This window comes from Phycodurus eques, chromosome 9 (assembly GCF_024500275.1).
Source record: "Phycodurus eques isolate BA_2022a chromosome 9, UOR_Pequ_1.1, whole genome shotgun sequence".
NCBI classification, from domain to species: Eukaryota; Metazoa; Chordata; class Actinopteri; order Syngnathiformes; family Syngnathidae; genus Phycodurus; species Phycodurus eques.
In genome coordinates, this window is record NC_084533.1 from 10,003,085 (window position 1) to 10,019,486 (window position 16,402).

Here is a 16,402-nt window from a genome sequence, read left to right on the forward strand (position 1 = left end):
AGTGTGCTCATTTCTTTCATCCATCTGTCCAACCAAATGCAGGTGGTTTACAGTGGTGACACAACCAAAGTTTGTATTTAAATGGAACACGATGTAGTCTATCACTTCCTACCCTCACACAGTCATAAAGTCAGAATAACAGTAATATTTGTGTGGAAAAACCCATCTAGGCCATAAATATAAACACATCAAATGAAACACAGTTAGTACGCCTGGGACCGTGTTAGGGTCAGTTAGGGGAAAAAAAGCAATTGTCTTACCTGATGCTGTACAGAACGCTGCCATCTTGGAAAATTCTCAGTAACTTGTTGTCTGTGGTGACCTCGTGGAAGTTGGCGCCCTTCTCGTTGGCAAAAAACAAATCGGGTTTCCAGATGGAGTCCAGCATGGACGGATCTAGATCCAGTGAGTCGTCTGGATATTCGCTGTATGCCAGACGGGGGTCATTCCATTTCTGGCGGAGGAACACATTGAGCCTGTAGTCCTGTTGGTTGGAAGCAGTTAGAATAGCGTGATTCTTCAAATAAATAGTTTAGTCGCCTGATGCACTGTCCGTTGATAGGAAGAAAACCCCCACGATTGTTCACACACAGATATTAAAGGGTTAACTACTGAGCCCTTATTTAAGCTTTCTTGCTAACCAAAACAGCAGCACTTACTTTGGCATGTAAACAGTCTCTCAGATTAATTGAAGTGTGGGGTTTTAACTACATGTTCCAAACGAGTTCCCTGCAGTGTTACGCAGAGACAGTCAATCAATAATTTTTTGACAAACTGCTGGTTGAAGTTTATTTTCATTTCTGTCCACTTGCGTTTCCTAGCCATTCTGCATGATGTCGTAGAATGCAATGAAAACTTAGGATGGGTCTAGTTTCATGTCCACGAAGAAATGTTACAAATCCCCGGTATTACACCATCAGTACACAACGAAATAAGTTTATACATTTTCTTTTTCTTTAGCAAACTCAATAGAAGACTTGTTGACCTTTTCAGTGGCACAACAGCAAGACTTTCCTCACGCAGTGCGCTTACATCTTACATCTGTCAACTCATCCGAAGCGAGGAAAAAGTACGGCGCTGCATTTATGTCCTTCACTTGTGTTTCCGCCACTTGATGTGCCATCATGATGGTACGCAGAGGTGGGTAGTAACGCGCTTATATTTACTTTCATTTACTCAAGTAACATTTTTCATAAACTGTACTTGTCACAGTACTTTAAATGCACCGTACTTTTTACTTTTACTTGAGTATTTATGTGAAGAAGGATTGATACTTTTACTACGTTACAATCATCAACATGCCGTTCGCTACTTTTATTTCTTCATTCTTGGGTGTGCACGTCTATTTTTAAATTCCATTTTCAACTTCCGCATAAGGTGCCCGTTGCGCCAATCAAACGGGATCACGAATGTCATTTGACTCCAATTCACCAATCAGACGACACAAGGCAGTCGTATGACCAGGCACGTAGCCTTCGCGAGCCAATCAAAATGACAAATTCTTCACCAATCAGACGACACAAGATCACACATTTTTTTGGGGAAAAAACAACCGCGTGTTGATTTTACAGACTCCAAAAAAACAACAGCTTTATCATGCAGCTCTTAATTTGTGACTGCCCAAACTTGGACATTTCAGCCCACTTCTAACTTGAGAAAACACCTTGCGGTAAGTTGCAGGTGTTTCTATTGTTGTTTTAGCAGTGGATATGGAAAAATTAGCAGTATCCCTTCGGTTTCACACACGTACACGCACACACAATCAATAAGTCTGTTCAGCAAACAGCTTCTTCATGAAGTCATTTAAGCGAATAAAGCAAATAATATTTCTGCAGGGCCCAATGTATGTCTTGTTGGTTTTTGGGCTGTTAGAAATTGAAATGGTGGCAGGTATGTGTCAACTCCCATATATTATTTTTTTATTTTAATTTTATTTGATGTTCATGCTCTGATTTAAATAAATATATATCATAAGTTACTCACAAGTTACTCTTGCAGTTTTTTCATTGAGTACTTTCTTACTCTTAGTAAATATTTGGATGACTACTTTTTACTTTTACTTGAGTCATATTATTCTAAAGTAACGGTACTCTTATTTGAGTACAATATTTGGCTACTCTACCCACCTCTGATGGTACCATTGTGAGCAGCTCTTGTTGACAGAGGCATGTCTTTTATTCTTTTGATTATATTATATTTATCCCCAAAATTGTCAAAAAGTTCATTGGCCATTTTGAGCATGAATGCTTTGGCATACTCACCATCTGCTTTCTATTCCTCACTATTGCCAAAAGGACCTGCAAAGCTAGATGAATTACAGTCAGGTTGTTGGGTCCATACATAGAGTTGCTGCTGACTAGCTTGAATTCTGCACATTCGCCCTTGGCATACCTTCTTTCTGCTGTCCTCCGCTGCATTTTTCCATGCAAATGTAGCATGCCGTGTGTCGAAGTGCCCCTTTATATTTGACCGTTTTATCAGAACATGCTCCCTCCACAACGGTGAATTCCTCGGTCCATTCGTGCAGCAATGCACGGTACTCATCTTTCTTTCTTTTCACCATTTTTCTTAGACAAAAGCTACCTGACTATTTGATTATAAGGAGGGAAGTTTTTGTCTTGCCCTTACAATGACCTGAGTAGGCTACTGCATTATCCATTAAAAATAGAGTCTGACCCTACTGTATCCAGAAGGACAGCTGGCATTGTCTCCAGCCACCCACACTGTGGTAGAAAATGGCTGGATGGATTAAAATGATTGAGAATATTTTAGATTTGTATTTTTTAACACTGTGATTTCTGTAATATTTCATTTTAAAATGTCATCTGAGTTATTCATATTATTTATTGTGTTAAGAATTTTAGTTAAGATTTACTGTATCTGCGAGCCAGATGCAGTCCTCAAAATAGCCACATGTGGCTCATGAGCCATTGGTTCCCGAACCCTTGTCCGTAGGTGTGAATGTGCGTTGGATATGGTTGTTCAACGATTGGGCGACCAATCCAAGTACCCTGCCACTCGCCTTAAGTCAGCTGTGATAGGCTCCAGCTCACCTGTGACCCGAGTGAGGGTAAAGTGGTATAGAAAATGGATGGATGGATTAGTCCAATAGTGCATACAAATGAAAGCCTCTCCCCATCTGCAGAATGGAAATATGGTAATCAAGATTTATGATTGAGTTGAGGCATCTGCACCGATCTATGTTCACAATCTGTTAAAACAAAATTTTTGTCCATCGTTGCCTTTCTTTGCAACTTTTTCTGGATAAAAAGCTTTGACAGTGTGTGCAATGATATCATTGGCATTGTTGCTGTGTCTTGACAGGAAGTCCACGGATCCAAGGCCTCCTGTCAGACCCGTTTAAACAGTTCCCTACTTTCCTATGCTGACCTAGCAGCTGGATCACTGTGGATGTAAGCCCCGAGCGCAGCCGTTTTACCATGCAGCCCTTTGCCCTGCCCCCATTCATTTTCTCAGTCTTTCATTTTAATTGCAAAGTCGACACTTCATTATTAGCGCTCCAGTGATGCATCGGTCTTGGAACGTTGCACTGTATGTTCCATGAAGCGCAGAAATGAGGCAACAGGCTCTAACTGTTAGAAAGCAAGCAAACATTTTTGTCATTTTGAATATGCAACCAAAAGCAATGGTGGTCCGCGATCCCAAATGAATTCCAGCGAGATTTAATGAGACAGCTGCAACTTTCTGCAATGAAATGCAGGATCTTCTTACCATAGTGGTTTCCGTGATGGAGCCAAAGCTGTTGATGAAAATATTGCAGGTGACATTCACGGGCGGGCCTAAAGGAGAAAGTACACATTTTGAGAATCAGAAATTGCTTCTCTATCATTCAAATACAGGTTCACGTCATAATGGCCTTAAACTGGAACAAAACATAAACTGTATGTGACTTTCAACTAGTGCTTGGCGATACAAGCTTAAAATAAAATCCTTTTTTTTCTCCACACAAAGATCTGATATTTTCCCCAACCTTTGCTGATTGAAAATTCAAATGACAAAGACATTCAAAACATACTTTGATTTTTGTTTTTTTTCTCTTCTGTGATTTGCTTTATCTTCCCTGATACCAAACAAGCTTTAAAACTGTTTTATTCCCGAGCGTTAACCTGCATCGACTGCCACAGAAGTAATAGAAATAAATATTTTTTTCTTCAGTGATAAGGTAAAAATAAGTGTAAAAATGTCCACATTTCAAATACTGTATAAACATATCAAAGAGACTGCTCAGAAAAATAGAAAATTTTACAATATCACTGAGCGGTGGAAAATAAACAATGTAGGAGTTCCTTGATTATTTTATTGATTGTTACTTGGCTGGCGATTGGTCAGTACATCTGCCTCATAGATCTGAGGACCTGGGTTCAAATCCGGCTTTCCATGTTTGGAATTTGATGTTCTTCCCGTGGCTGGGTAGGTTTTCACTGTCAACCTTCCTGCAATACCGTCAGCCTTTCCACAATACCGCAATAACTATCAAACCATGAGATTAATACAGTGATCCACGGCAATCTCAAGTTTGCCACGGGCAAGCAAAAATTTTAGCCCTAGACAAGTGAACCTAAAAAGTTCATTTCGAGCCCTGCCTCTGCAAAATATTTGTGGCTTGGAAGGACATGCCTTGGGCCAAACGTTTCCAATGTGGATAACTCATGGCCTTTACAATGTATAAACAGGAACATTTTAAATAACAGAAGTAGTAATATAGTGTTCCCTCGTTTTTCGCGGTTAATGGGGACCAGAACCCCCCCGCGAAAGGTGAAAAACCGCGAAGTAGGATTTGCCCAGGGAGGTAGCCTCCCTCACTGATGAGGTTAGGAAACTCTTCCTCCACGTAACGACGAGCAGCGTCGTTGTCAGCTGAGGAAGCCTCACCATACAGAGGCACGCTTCTGAGGGCGTATCTTTTTTGAAATTTTTCGAACCAGCCTTTGCTGGCTGAAAAGCCTCGTCCTCGTGGAGGCGAATCACTCCTGCCAGCGCTAGTCAGCACCTTCTTCAGCCTCTTCATTGTCGTCATCTGGCAAGATTTGGTCGTAGAGAGCTTTGGCCTTTGTCCTGATAATATTAGTGTCCAAACTCACTGTCTTTTCCTTGCAGTCAGCAAACCGCAATGCCAATGCAACTTCCATTTTCACAATTCTCTTATTACGCGGAGTTACCACATGTTTTGCTTCCTTATTGAAGGTTATTGAGGCAGTTTTGCGGATGTTTGCTTCGTCTTTCTTTATTTACCGCAGTGTAGATTCATTCATGCCGTAATGGCGTGCCACAGATACATAGGCCCTCTTTGATTAAATCTAAAAGTTTCACTTTTTCGCTGATGGTCATCATCTTCTTCCTCTTGGGCGCACCGGAGGAAGCTTTCGCAGAGGCACAGCGCTTCGGCGGCATTGTAAGGGCTTGCATAAGTAGTCCAAAAAATTATCGCTTAAACAAAAAAAGTTATTGCGAACACAACAGCGTGGACATTTCAATTCAGCTAGTGTTGAGTACATGCCACAAGTCCTATCTTACGAGGAAGATATAAAGTTACAAATATCTGAGTACAGTGTAAGTTGTTCCTTCCTTTTAAGTTGAGCAAATATGCTTTACAGTGTGGGTAGTGAGACTCATGACGCGGTGCGGTGAGGGTGTTTTTCACAGACGGAATTTATAAAGCTCGAGACATGTAAGGCCGGAGTTGTGTGATCCCAGCGCGTGCAAGACGTGGCAAGATGGTCGAACACACGCGTGCGCACGTCCGTTTGCCGTTCAATAATGTTCTATCTTCAGAAAGGAGAGCGTGTAGGTGGAGGAGATTGACGAAAGCAGTGAAAAAGACGGCGACTTTCAACCACCATGTCTTATATAATGAAACTTTGTTAAGGGAGCATTAAAACATACGTAAAGTTGCGAAAGTTCAACCACATGAAATTTGTACTCACGCTCACTGAAACAAGGGTCACATACATATGCGACCATTTTGGTCGCAGTCTCCAGCCCTGTAGTGGGAATTAAACTTTTACGCAAGTTTTTTTTTCTTTAAATAGCTGCTAGATGGGCGGCACGGTGGACGACTGGTTGGCACATCTGCCTCACAGTTCATAGGACCGGGGTACAAATCCCGGCCCCGTCTGTGTGGCGTTTGCATGTTCTCCCCTGTGCCTGGGTGGGTTTTCTCCGGGCACTCCGGTTTCCTCCCACATCCCAAAAACATGCATGGTAGGTTAATTGAGAACTCTAAATTGCCCGTAGGTGTGAATGTGTGTGCAAATGGTTGTTTGCAATTGGCTGGCTACCAGTTGAGGGTGTACCCCACCTCTCGCCCGAAGTTAGCTGGGATAGGCTCCAGCACGCCCGCGACCCTAGTGAGGATAAGCGGAACGGAAGATAAAGTACTCTCGTTAAAAAGAGCACCACAAAAGATCAGAAACGTTGTTGAATATAGTGAGCTAATAGTCAAATTGGCAACACTGACTGTGTTTTTGTCAATTGCCGCTTCTCTGTTTGCAGCAAGGCGGCACGGTGGACGACTGGTTAGAGCGTCTGTCTCGCAGTTCTGAGGACCAGGGTCCAATCCCCGGTCCCGCCTGTGTGGAGTTTGCATGTTCTCCCCGTGCCTGTGTGGGTTTTCTCCGGGCACTCCGGTTTCCTCCCACACCCCAAAAACATGCATGAATTGGAGACTCTAAATTGTCCGTAGGTGTGAATGTGAGTGCGAATGGTTATTTGTTTGTATGCGCCCTGCGATTGGCTGGCAACCAGTTCAGGGTGTACCCCGCCTCCTGCCCGATGATAGCTGGGATAGGCTCCAGCACGCCCGCGACCATAATGAGGAGAAGCGGCTCAGAAAATGGATGGATGTTTGCAGCAATGTTGTTCTTGGAAGCAGTGCATATCAGTGGGGAAGTGTTTTGAACTACAAAAGCTGCTAAAAAAACAATAAAAAAAAAAAAAAAAAAGGAAAAATTTGACCAGCTCTCTGTTCAACCTTTGCTTTTGTCACTATGCATACGAAAGCAGCTCTTGTTCGCGTTTTGACCATTTTGAAGTCAAGTGCAAACTCCATTGGCAAACTATCGGAAGAAATATGCCTCTTAAGAGTTTGAATGCAAGACCTAAGGCCCGGTACACACTTAAAGACAATTGGGCTGTTTTCATCCCAATTTTTCACCTTCCCGACCAAGGACATCAAACGCCAGACAATCTTATGTCTTATATGCTTAGGTCTGATGTGTGTTAAGTGCGGATTTGTCCTGATAATAGGGTCCAAAACGGGTCACGGCCAACAATCATAGGTATTGAACGCGTTCGATATTTACAACCAAAAATCTTCATAAAATTGGTGAATTGGAAAAGGAATGTAGCCAATCACGAATCGCTCTGACTCAGGAACAATAAAGCGGCCGTAAATGAAAACAAACGTGTCTTACCAGATGGTAATTTTTTTTTGTATAAAAGTGGGTTACCTAAAGGGCAAGAATTATTTTCCAAACTAAGTCATTTTGAGACATTATTGGCATTTACCAGCCTCCTGCAACTTTTGGAAACACTTGGGTAATACTGGCACATACCTTTAAGTGTTTTCTTCATTTTTGTTAGATCACATGGGATCATAGACAATTTCTGCGCCGTAGGACGCATTTGTCGAATGGCGGCAGAACAGCATCTTTATGTCTGTGGTGTTGTGTGTTGAGATAATTGGAGCATACCACGCACAATACAACCAAAATTGTATTGTCTGAGTTTTTATCTTTATGTGTGGGGTCTGTCACAGATAAAAAAAAAAATATATATATATATATATATATATATATATATATATATATATATATATATTTTGAAATGCTTATTTGTGTACCAGGCCTAAGCTAATTGTGTGAGGTTTAGCTTTTTGTTTGACTTTTTGCTACACTTATTCGAATGGAATGGTCTGTCTCCATGGTGATAGCATATCAAGCATGGGCTTCTATTGCAGTGAGAAACACAACATGTCCTTTCAAAAAAGGATGGCGTAGTGGTTAATATGCCTGCATCACAGTCGAGAGGGTCCGTGTTGAAATCTCAGCTTCAGCCTTTCTGTGTGGGCTTTGCATGTGCTCTCCGTGCTTATGTGAGTTTTCTCCATGTACTCTGGCTTCCTTCCACATGCCAAAAACATGCAAGTTTCAATAATGACCCTAAATCTTCCATAGCTGCCTTGTTAATATTGAAGTCAGTGTCTGGGCCTTCAAAAAGCGCATGTGTGATTGTGGTCCACTTTCTGGCCCTTACATCACACATTTGCTGCGCTTTGTTTCCCCATGTCTGGGCAATGGACTGGGATTAATGTTTTGTTTTTTTTTCGTGTCAGCTTCCTGGCATGTCTGTCCTTGGCTCATTTGCTTACCTTTGAAGTTGGGTCTGATGCGAGCATCGTATCCCGACGTTCTTCCCATGAGCTTGTCCAGGAAGTCGGAAGGCGACAGCTGCGGTGCCCTGACGGGGGGCTTTATCTCCTCCTTACAGGAGCTCAGTCTGACAGGTTGACGGAACAAAGACAAAGTGGAGGAGATGGGGTGTTAATTGAGATGATGTAAATTGGCTCTACTACTGCTTCTGTTCTGGTTCCTCTCAAAAGTGTTTTATAGACTTGCGTTGTTGTGCACCAAACCTTGCTGTGTGCACGAGGAACAGAAAATGTCTTTCCTCAAAGTTGCGAGCACACAATTGTCCAAAATGTCTTACTAAATTGAGCAATTCAGATTTTTAGTTGATTAGGAGCAGTGTCTTAGCATCCAAAGTTGAACTAAAAGACAAAATGTCTTAAGTCCCATCATGCAAAATGGCAGTGTATGTGTATGTAAAATATGTAGACTAGTTCATTAAAACTAAATAAGACTTTAATTCATTCACATTTTAAAAATGAAATTGAATTTAATAACAATGAATTATACAAGTATTTCATCAAATGCATAATTTTAAGAACTCAGTTATTTTTGTATTGACAATAACTCTGTGAACCAATTATCTAGTCAAATAAACAAATACAAATATGTAAAAATGAATAAGTACATTTTAATTAATCAATTTATGAAAAACAGCCAAATGAATGCAACAAATATTACAGGAGTCTTGATTATTTAAATGCTCTGTGGGCCAGATTAAAGAACGGAGGGCGCTGTATGTGGCCCGCAGAGCATAGGTTGCCCACCCCTGTTCTATGGAATGAACTCTTTTTTTGCTTTTGCTTTTTCTTTGGCTTTTTTTGTTGGTTTCTTTGTGATGTCATAATGGAACCAGTGAGGATCACCATAGAACCAGGAGAGGAAATCACGACGACATGGGCTTTTATATATGAAATATACATGTATCGCTCAGCAAAAACAATTTCCTTTTTCCTCTCCGTTAGATATCTGTTAGTCAAAGGGTGAGTAGTTGTACTGTATTTTAGTTTTATGATACTCTCTACACTTCCAGACAAGAGTGTTCCAATGACTTATGAGTGCCGCACAAATTTTTCAAGTTACAAGCGATGGTCGATTTTTTTTTTTTCGCTCTGTGTTGTGAGCCAGAAGCAAAAGTGAAGTGAAAAAAAAGGAGAGCCAGTCAGGCCACAAATAGACAAACAACCATTCGCACTCACATCCACTACTATCGGCAATTTAGTCTTCAATGAATCTACCATGCATGTTTCTGGACTGTGGGAGGAAACCGGACTACCTGGAGAAAATCCACACGGGCATGGGGAGAATATGCAAGCTCCGCACAGCGAGGCCAGAACCTGGATTTGAACCTTCGATCTTAGAACTATGAGGCAGATATGCGAAGCAGTTTTGCACCGTGCCGCCCAGATTAAAACATTGCCTGGAACAAATGAATTCACTTAACATTATTTCCTAAGGGAAAACTTTTGCAATTTTGCAAGTCAACCAGCGTCACAGAACAAACTGTGTTCCACTGTAATGAATGATAGGTTGGAGTTATAATGCGACAGAATATGAAGAAACGTCAACTCAGTGGTGTACGACACAAAGTTAAAATTGTCTTATGCCTGGCCTACGCTTGTTGTTTTGGTAAATGTCACGGTGGGGAGAAAGGGAGGCGGGCATGGCGAGTGTAAGGGCGGGAATAATCAACAGCGACGAGAAAGGGGAGCCGGCAGTTATGAAGAAGAAGCACAGTAACAATGAGAACGGTTTCGGCACTGAATTTGATTTATTATCTGAAAGATGCACGCATACGGTTTATGAAGTAAAAGTGTAGTTGTTTTAGTCCCCTCTTGCGTGATGTTGCGCACCATCCATGTTGCGTCCATCACTTCACACATACTGAAAAAAGCTTTTTCCCTCCCTCGCAAACAAAGTCAGCAAAGGCTCGATTAATTGGATGTTTCTAAAAGCTTATCTTGAACGATTATCATGTGGACTTTTATGTGATAAAGAGTGATTTTTCCTCCCCCATCTGCTCAGAAAACGGTTAGGCCAGTGAACGGAATTTGTGAACCTGTTCAATATTTACGAATGCAAATCCTGTAGTATGTAGTCACATAACATCGTGATTGTGTCGTGAAACGTAACAACAGTCGATAAGGAACCGATCTGAAGCTTCCAGTGTTGCCGTACACAATTACTAACTAACTAATTGAGTTGAGTGTTTGTATACAGTCAGGCCTCACTATATGGTGGTTCACTTATTCCAGATTCAGTGCATCACAGAAGTTTTTAAAAATTGATTAGTGTAGTGCAGTTACTCACCTGCACGTCTGTGGTACGGTTGGTATTATTGACTATTTTACTATAATGTGGCAGCAATGACTCGCATAAGGACAAATGGGCTATTTAACTTTGTAGCAAAACAAAGCTTGGTGGGGTTGATGTGTATGTCACTCAGGTCGAGCGTACTCTGCCTTTTAAATGCATGTGCTCATATGGAGTGTGCGGATGGTGGCCTCAAGTGGACAAATACTGTAGAATGCCTGCACCTCTCTAAACTCCATCCATCCATTTTCTGAGCCGCTTCTCCTCACAAGGGTCGCGGGCGTGCTGGAGCCTATCCCAGCTATCATCGGGCAGGAGACTGGTTGCCAGCCAATCGCAGGGCACATACAAACAAACAACCATTCACACTCACAGTCACACCTACGGGCAATTTAGAGTCTTCGATGAATGCATGTTTTTGGGATGTGGGAGGAAACCGGAGTGCCCGGAGAAAACCCACGCAGGCACGGGGAGAACACACAAACTTCACACAGGTGGGGCCGGGGATTGAACCCGGGTCCTCAGAACTGTGAGGCTGACGCTCTAACCAGTCGTCCAGCGTGCCGCCCCTCTCTAAACTATTACATATTAACAATTGCACATATATATATTCTTGTACAAGTATTTGAATTATTGAATGACTTCCCGATTCATTTCCCACGCTGGCCCACTTGGTGGCGCACTCAAAATGACGTAGCTGAAATGACGGCATGGAAGTGACGCATTTTACCAAGTAATGGGTGGAGAGCGCCCCCTTGTCTTTTGTAAAAAACTCACTAAGCATATTATTTTGAGTCTCCGTAGCAGGAAATAATCATACAATAATTAGTGTGTCAACGAAAACTAATAATAATTGCCACAAATAAACAAAACCTCTTTCCTCGAGGATCTGTTCGCTGCCCAACAAGGTGCCCGACATAAAAAAATGCATGCACAAACACGGCAATAAATGGCAATGACTCACTCTATCTGCATTGTAATGCGTGGGATATTTCTGGCTGATATCGTCATCACAAATGCAGACAGCCTTCAAATATAGAAGAAAACAATAACAGCCGTCTGTAGCGACCGAAATCCATACATCTTTCCGAGGACCCCTTAGGCACGCCAATTTTGTAATCGTGACAGAAGTACAGCTAGTTAATGCATACAGTACTCTGTGGTTAGCATCTAGTTATACCTACACTCTGTAGCAGTGCATCACCATCTTTAGGGGGATAGTTTGCTAGTAATGTGCTGTCCAATTAGACGATCAATAGCTCAACAATCCTGTGGGAAGTGTTTAATCTTTTTTAATGCTTTTTTAGGTGACCCATAAAAACCAAATAACCTCGAAAGCTAAATGTCCCTGCAGTCATACAAATGAAAATTCAAGCAATAACATTTTGTATTTTTATTTGTTTTTTTGAAAAACATGCCTCTAAAGCAGCATCAAACTTAAGAGTTGAACCATTGTCATGCATGATGTCACGCCAGACAATCCGTGGCTATATTATTTGTTTTTCTTCTTTTTTTTGTGTTTTTTTTGTCGTGGCATTTGGTCCAATAGGATAGATTGCTATCATGGATGACGTCAGCATATTGTGCCTTACCTAAGCGCACCACAGTAGAGCGCAGTTTAGTATGAACACTACATTTTCTGCTTTTTCTTGGGCTTTTTGTTATGTCCATAAAGTCAAGATTATGCTTTTTCTTGTATTTACGTTTTACTTAAAGCAGTGGTTAACTTTTACACTTGTCTGAGAGTTGATAATGTCAAAACGTTACCTTGAAACATTGCCTGATTTGTTCACATTTTTTGTTTAAAGCGCAGTGCTTTATGGTCAAGACATGCATATCCCGTGTGGTGGATTCTCCAGTTACATAGAAGGAATATGTCAGCACACACTGTCAAACAGAATCTGAAGCTCCTTCAGATAAAAGAAGACTTAAAGCTGGAATTTGCATTTTTTTTTTTTTTTTTTTTTACTTTTTCTCATATGTTAAATGACCTGACAGGAGAATATCAAAATTATTTTAAAAAAAAAATCCCTCTCTGGTCCCATCTTATGCTTCTAATTTAATTTGAATTATTATTTTAAAAAGGACTCAATGCAAGGAGAACCAGCCAATCAGCGGCTGAAGAGACAGAAGATGTGAACAAAGAGATGTCAATCAATTGCTCACAAACATACTCATGAAACATGTAGCATTGCGCAAAAGGAGACAATATGCTTTATTGTCGGATTATATAACTCTAATTAGCAACAAGTTAAAAAGAAATAATTGGACGGTTCTCTACTTCAAATCAAGGGTAAACATCTATAACGGTGGGTGGTGTCCTATATGGAAACAGCTGCATGACCTTGGAAAACCACCGCGCACATCACGTCACCGTTCTCATCAAATCGTGGGGAAAGTCGTCACCTCGCATATATTTTGAATACATAGTACAGTCCAAAAAGAAAAAGAAATTGCAATCAAACCGGAAATATTTCGTGTAATCTTGGCCCTCACGGTGCACTCTAAGTGAGGTGACCGTAGCCGAGCAAGACGCAGGTCCCTTCCTTGTTCCTCCAGCGTCTCGTCACCTGGCCGACCGAGGAGCACTGTAAGATGGCCAGCAGAGCATGAAGAGCTGCTGTATTCCTGGTTATTTTTCATTGAGTGAGCTGGGGGCATTTCTTTGTGCAGACACGTGACACGGCTGGGCAAGGGTGCAAGCAGTTTAGGGGGCGGTGGGGAGCGACTGAAATGAGGCTAGATTCAAATCTTGCTCGCATGGGATAGTTCAGAATCGCACGGGATAGTTCAGAATCAAAATGTATCTAATAACACGACAAAACTAAAGCATATTCACCAGAGATGATGATTATTCAATGTGTCTATGTCTGCAGATTACTACACACTATTTTTTTAGTTGAAGTTGGCTGTATATAAACAAAGCTGAGTTCAGTTGAGTTGACAAACAAGTTTTGCTCTGACCAATCAGAGAAAGGAAAAATGCTGATGTCATAAATTTAAAACTGATTGGTTAAAGCAATCAGCACCCCCAAATCTGAGGCCATGGTCCTCAGTCGGAAAAGGGCAGAGTGACCTCTCTGGGTCGAGGAAGAGATCCCGCCCAAAGTGGAGGAGTTCAAGTATCTCAAGGTTTTGCTCACGAGTGAGGGAAGAATGGAGCGGGAGATCGACGAGCGGATCTGCCGTGATGCAGATTTTGTATCGGTCTGTCGTGATGAAGAAGGAGCTCTTGATTTACAGGTCGATCTATGTTCAAAAACTCACCTATGGTCATGAGCTGTGGGTCGTCAAGATCATGGATACAAGTGGCCAAAATGAGTTTCCTCCGCATGATGTGCAGGCTCTCCCTTGGAGATAAGATGAGAGGCTCGGTCATCTGGGAGGGGCTCAGAGTTGAGCCGCTACTGCAACCAGATGAGGTTGCTTGGGCATCTCGTTCGGATGCCTTCAGTACGCCTCCCTGGTGAGGTGTTCTGGGCACGTCCCACCGGGACCCCAGGGACGACCCAGGACACGCTTGAGAGACGTCTCTCGCCTGGCATGGGAACGCCTTAGGATCCCCCCGGAAGTACTGGACGAAGGCTGGGGAGAGGGAAGTCTGGGATGCCCTTGCTAAAGTTGCTGCCCCCGCGACCTGAGTCCAGATAAGCAGAGGAAAATTCATGGATGGGTGGATGGTTAAAGCAGGAGCACCAACCTTTTTGGAACTTTCAGCTGCTTCTTGGGTTATGATTGATGCGAAGGGCTACCAATTTGATATTTACTAATTACCATTAATGTTATATATTTTTTAATAAATAATTATGTTCTATGTGAAGTCATTAACTGTGACTGATTTCTCACAATAATTATTTTATCAACAATGATTTAGCAAGGTATCCGGCGTGGCAGGCCCAAACGTATTGTGAAGGTCTGCTGGGAATGTCTGGCGGAATCCCCTGTCAGAAGGAGTTTCAACTCCCACCTCCGATAGAACTTTGCTCATGTTCCGGGGGAGGCGGGGGACATAGAGTCCGAGAGGACCATGTTCCGCGACTCCATTGCTGAGGTGGCCGACCGGAGCTGTGGCCGTAAGGTGGTCGGTGCCTGTTGTGGCGGCAATCCCCGAACTCGTTGGTGGACACCAACGGTGAAAGATGCCGTCAAGCTGAAAAAGGAATCCTATCGGGCCTTCTTGGCCTGTGGGACTCCTGAGGCAGCTAAACCGAACCACCTGATACGGGCTGTTCGGTCCCTGTACGACCAGAGTCAGAGTTTGGTCCGCATATCCTCGGATAAGCGGTAGAAAATGGATGGATGGATGGATGCACGGATGTACAGAGGCAGTGCAGGCAAGAGAAATGCTATGAAATGAAAATAATATAGTTGTGAATAAATGAATAGAATTTGCTGGAAGTAATCTAGGTTGTAAAAGTAGGTCAGTGCTTGTAGAAATATTCTTTGTACAAAAACAGTGGCGATGACGACATGAAGCCTCCACGAAGGAGCCTCAGATTAGGCAGCGAGCCATCAAAGTTGCCATCTAAATGAATGGGATGGGCGTCTGCCATAAAGTGAACATAGTCTCTTAATTGTCTTTTCATTAACAAGACTGCTGATCGAGGAAGCATGCTGTCAAGCAGCACGGCAGCTCCCTACTAGGAAGTATTCTGAGCCATTAGACATCCAAGCGTGCACATGCTAATTTAGTGCTATTAGTGTTAATGGAGACACAAAAAAATGGTCTTTTTCTCATTGCTCCAGTTTCCTGCTTGGCCTTGACATCCACATCATAGCGAGTGTCAACCTCCCACCACAGCACAAGAATTGACTTGCAGGCTTTATTTACACATCTTGGATGTACAGCATGTTTTATAGCTACGTCGTAATGTTTCGTTATTTTGGCTTCAATGATTCGTACAGCCATTCCTTCACGCTGCTGCAGTATGTAATGACCTATTACCTTCTACTGCCTCGTCCATGATCAATAGGCTCGGTGTGGAAAGGGATTTGAAATACAATGCAATTTAGCCTCCCTCATTTCTCTTCACTGACAATCACCACTAACAGCTACTCTGCTTCTTTCGACAGCACAAAACCTTATTCATGACAACTAGGGAACCTTGTCGACATGTCACTGTGATGATTAGGATGTTGGTGTTTGGATGTAAATTCCTATAAAACCACCCAAAATTAGTTATAGCCTGACTTTGATGCAGGCAGCATGGGTTCAGTTCTAAGAAAGTGTTAGTGAGAATGGGTGTCTGTATGTGCCATGTGATTGACGGATTCAGAAAATTCGAAAACAAATTTGATCAATCAAGTGTTCGTATTAATAAAACAAAAATTAACAAATTTTGCCTAGCTGGCGATGTCTATGTCTTAAGCTACTTTCTTTGGTATTGTCTACCATTTAAAATAATTTGGCGCAAAACTTAAAAAAATATGTTGCTCAACCCTTAGGAATTAAACCTTCGCTCAATGGGCTCACACTGAGCGACGCGACCAAACGCTAAAAAACTGGACAATGGTGACAAAAAATACAGTGAGTGATTCACACCTGCACACTTAGCACTTGAATTTTGAATATATACCAACTCACTACAATGGAAAAAGTGCGAGTGCTGGTGTTCTTACCGGTAAATAACATTTTGAGGCTCCACATAGGCATCCATCCATTA

General features: G+C 42.1%; 1 protein-coding gene across 1 annotated transcript in view; it reads right to left on the bottom strand.

Moving 5' to 3' along the window:
- glra4a (glycine receptor, alpha 4a) overlaps nt 1–16,402 on the bottom strand; it is a 58,120-nt gene that overhangs the window by 21,871 nt on the left and 19,847 nt on the right. The window contains exons 2-4 of the mRNA XM_061685721.1: nt 8,390–8,517; nt 3,733–3,800; nt 261–484 (exon numbers count right to left, since the gene is read on the bottom strand). Of these exons, the coding sequence (XP_061541705.1) occupies nt 261–484; nt 3,733–3,800; nt 8,390–8,517 (420 nt within the window). The remainder of the gene's footprint in view (nt 1–260; nt 485–3,732; nt 3,801–8,389; nt 8,518–16,402) is intronic.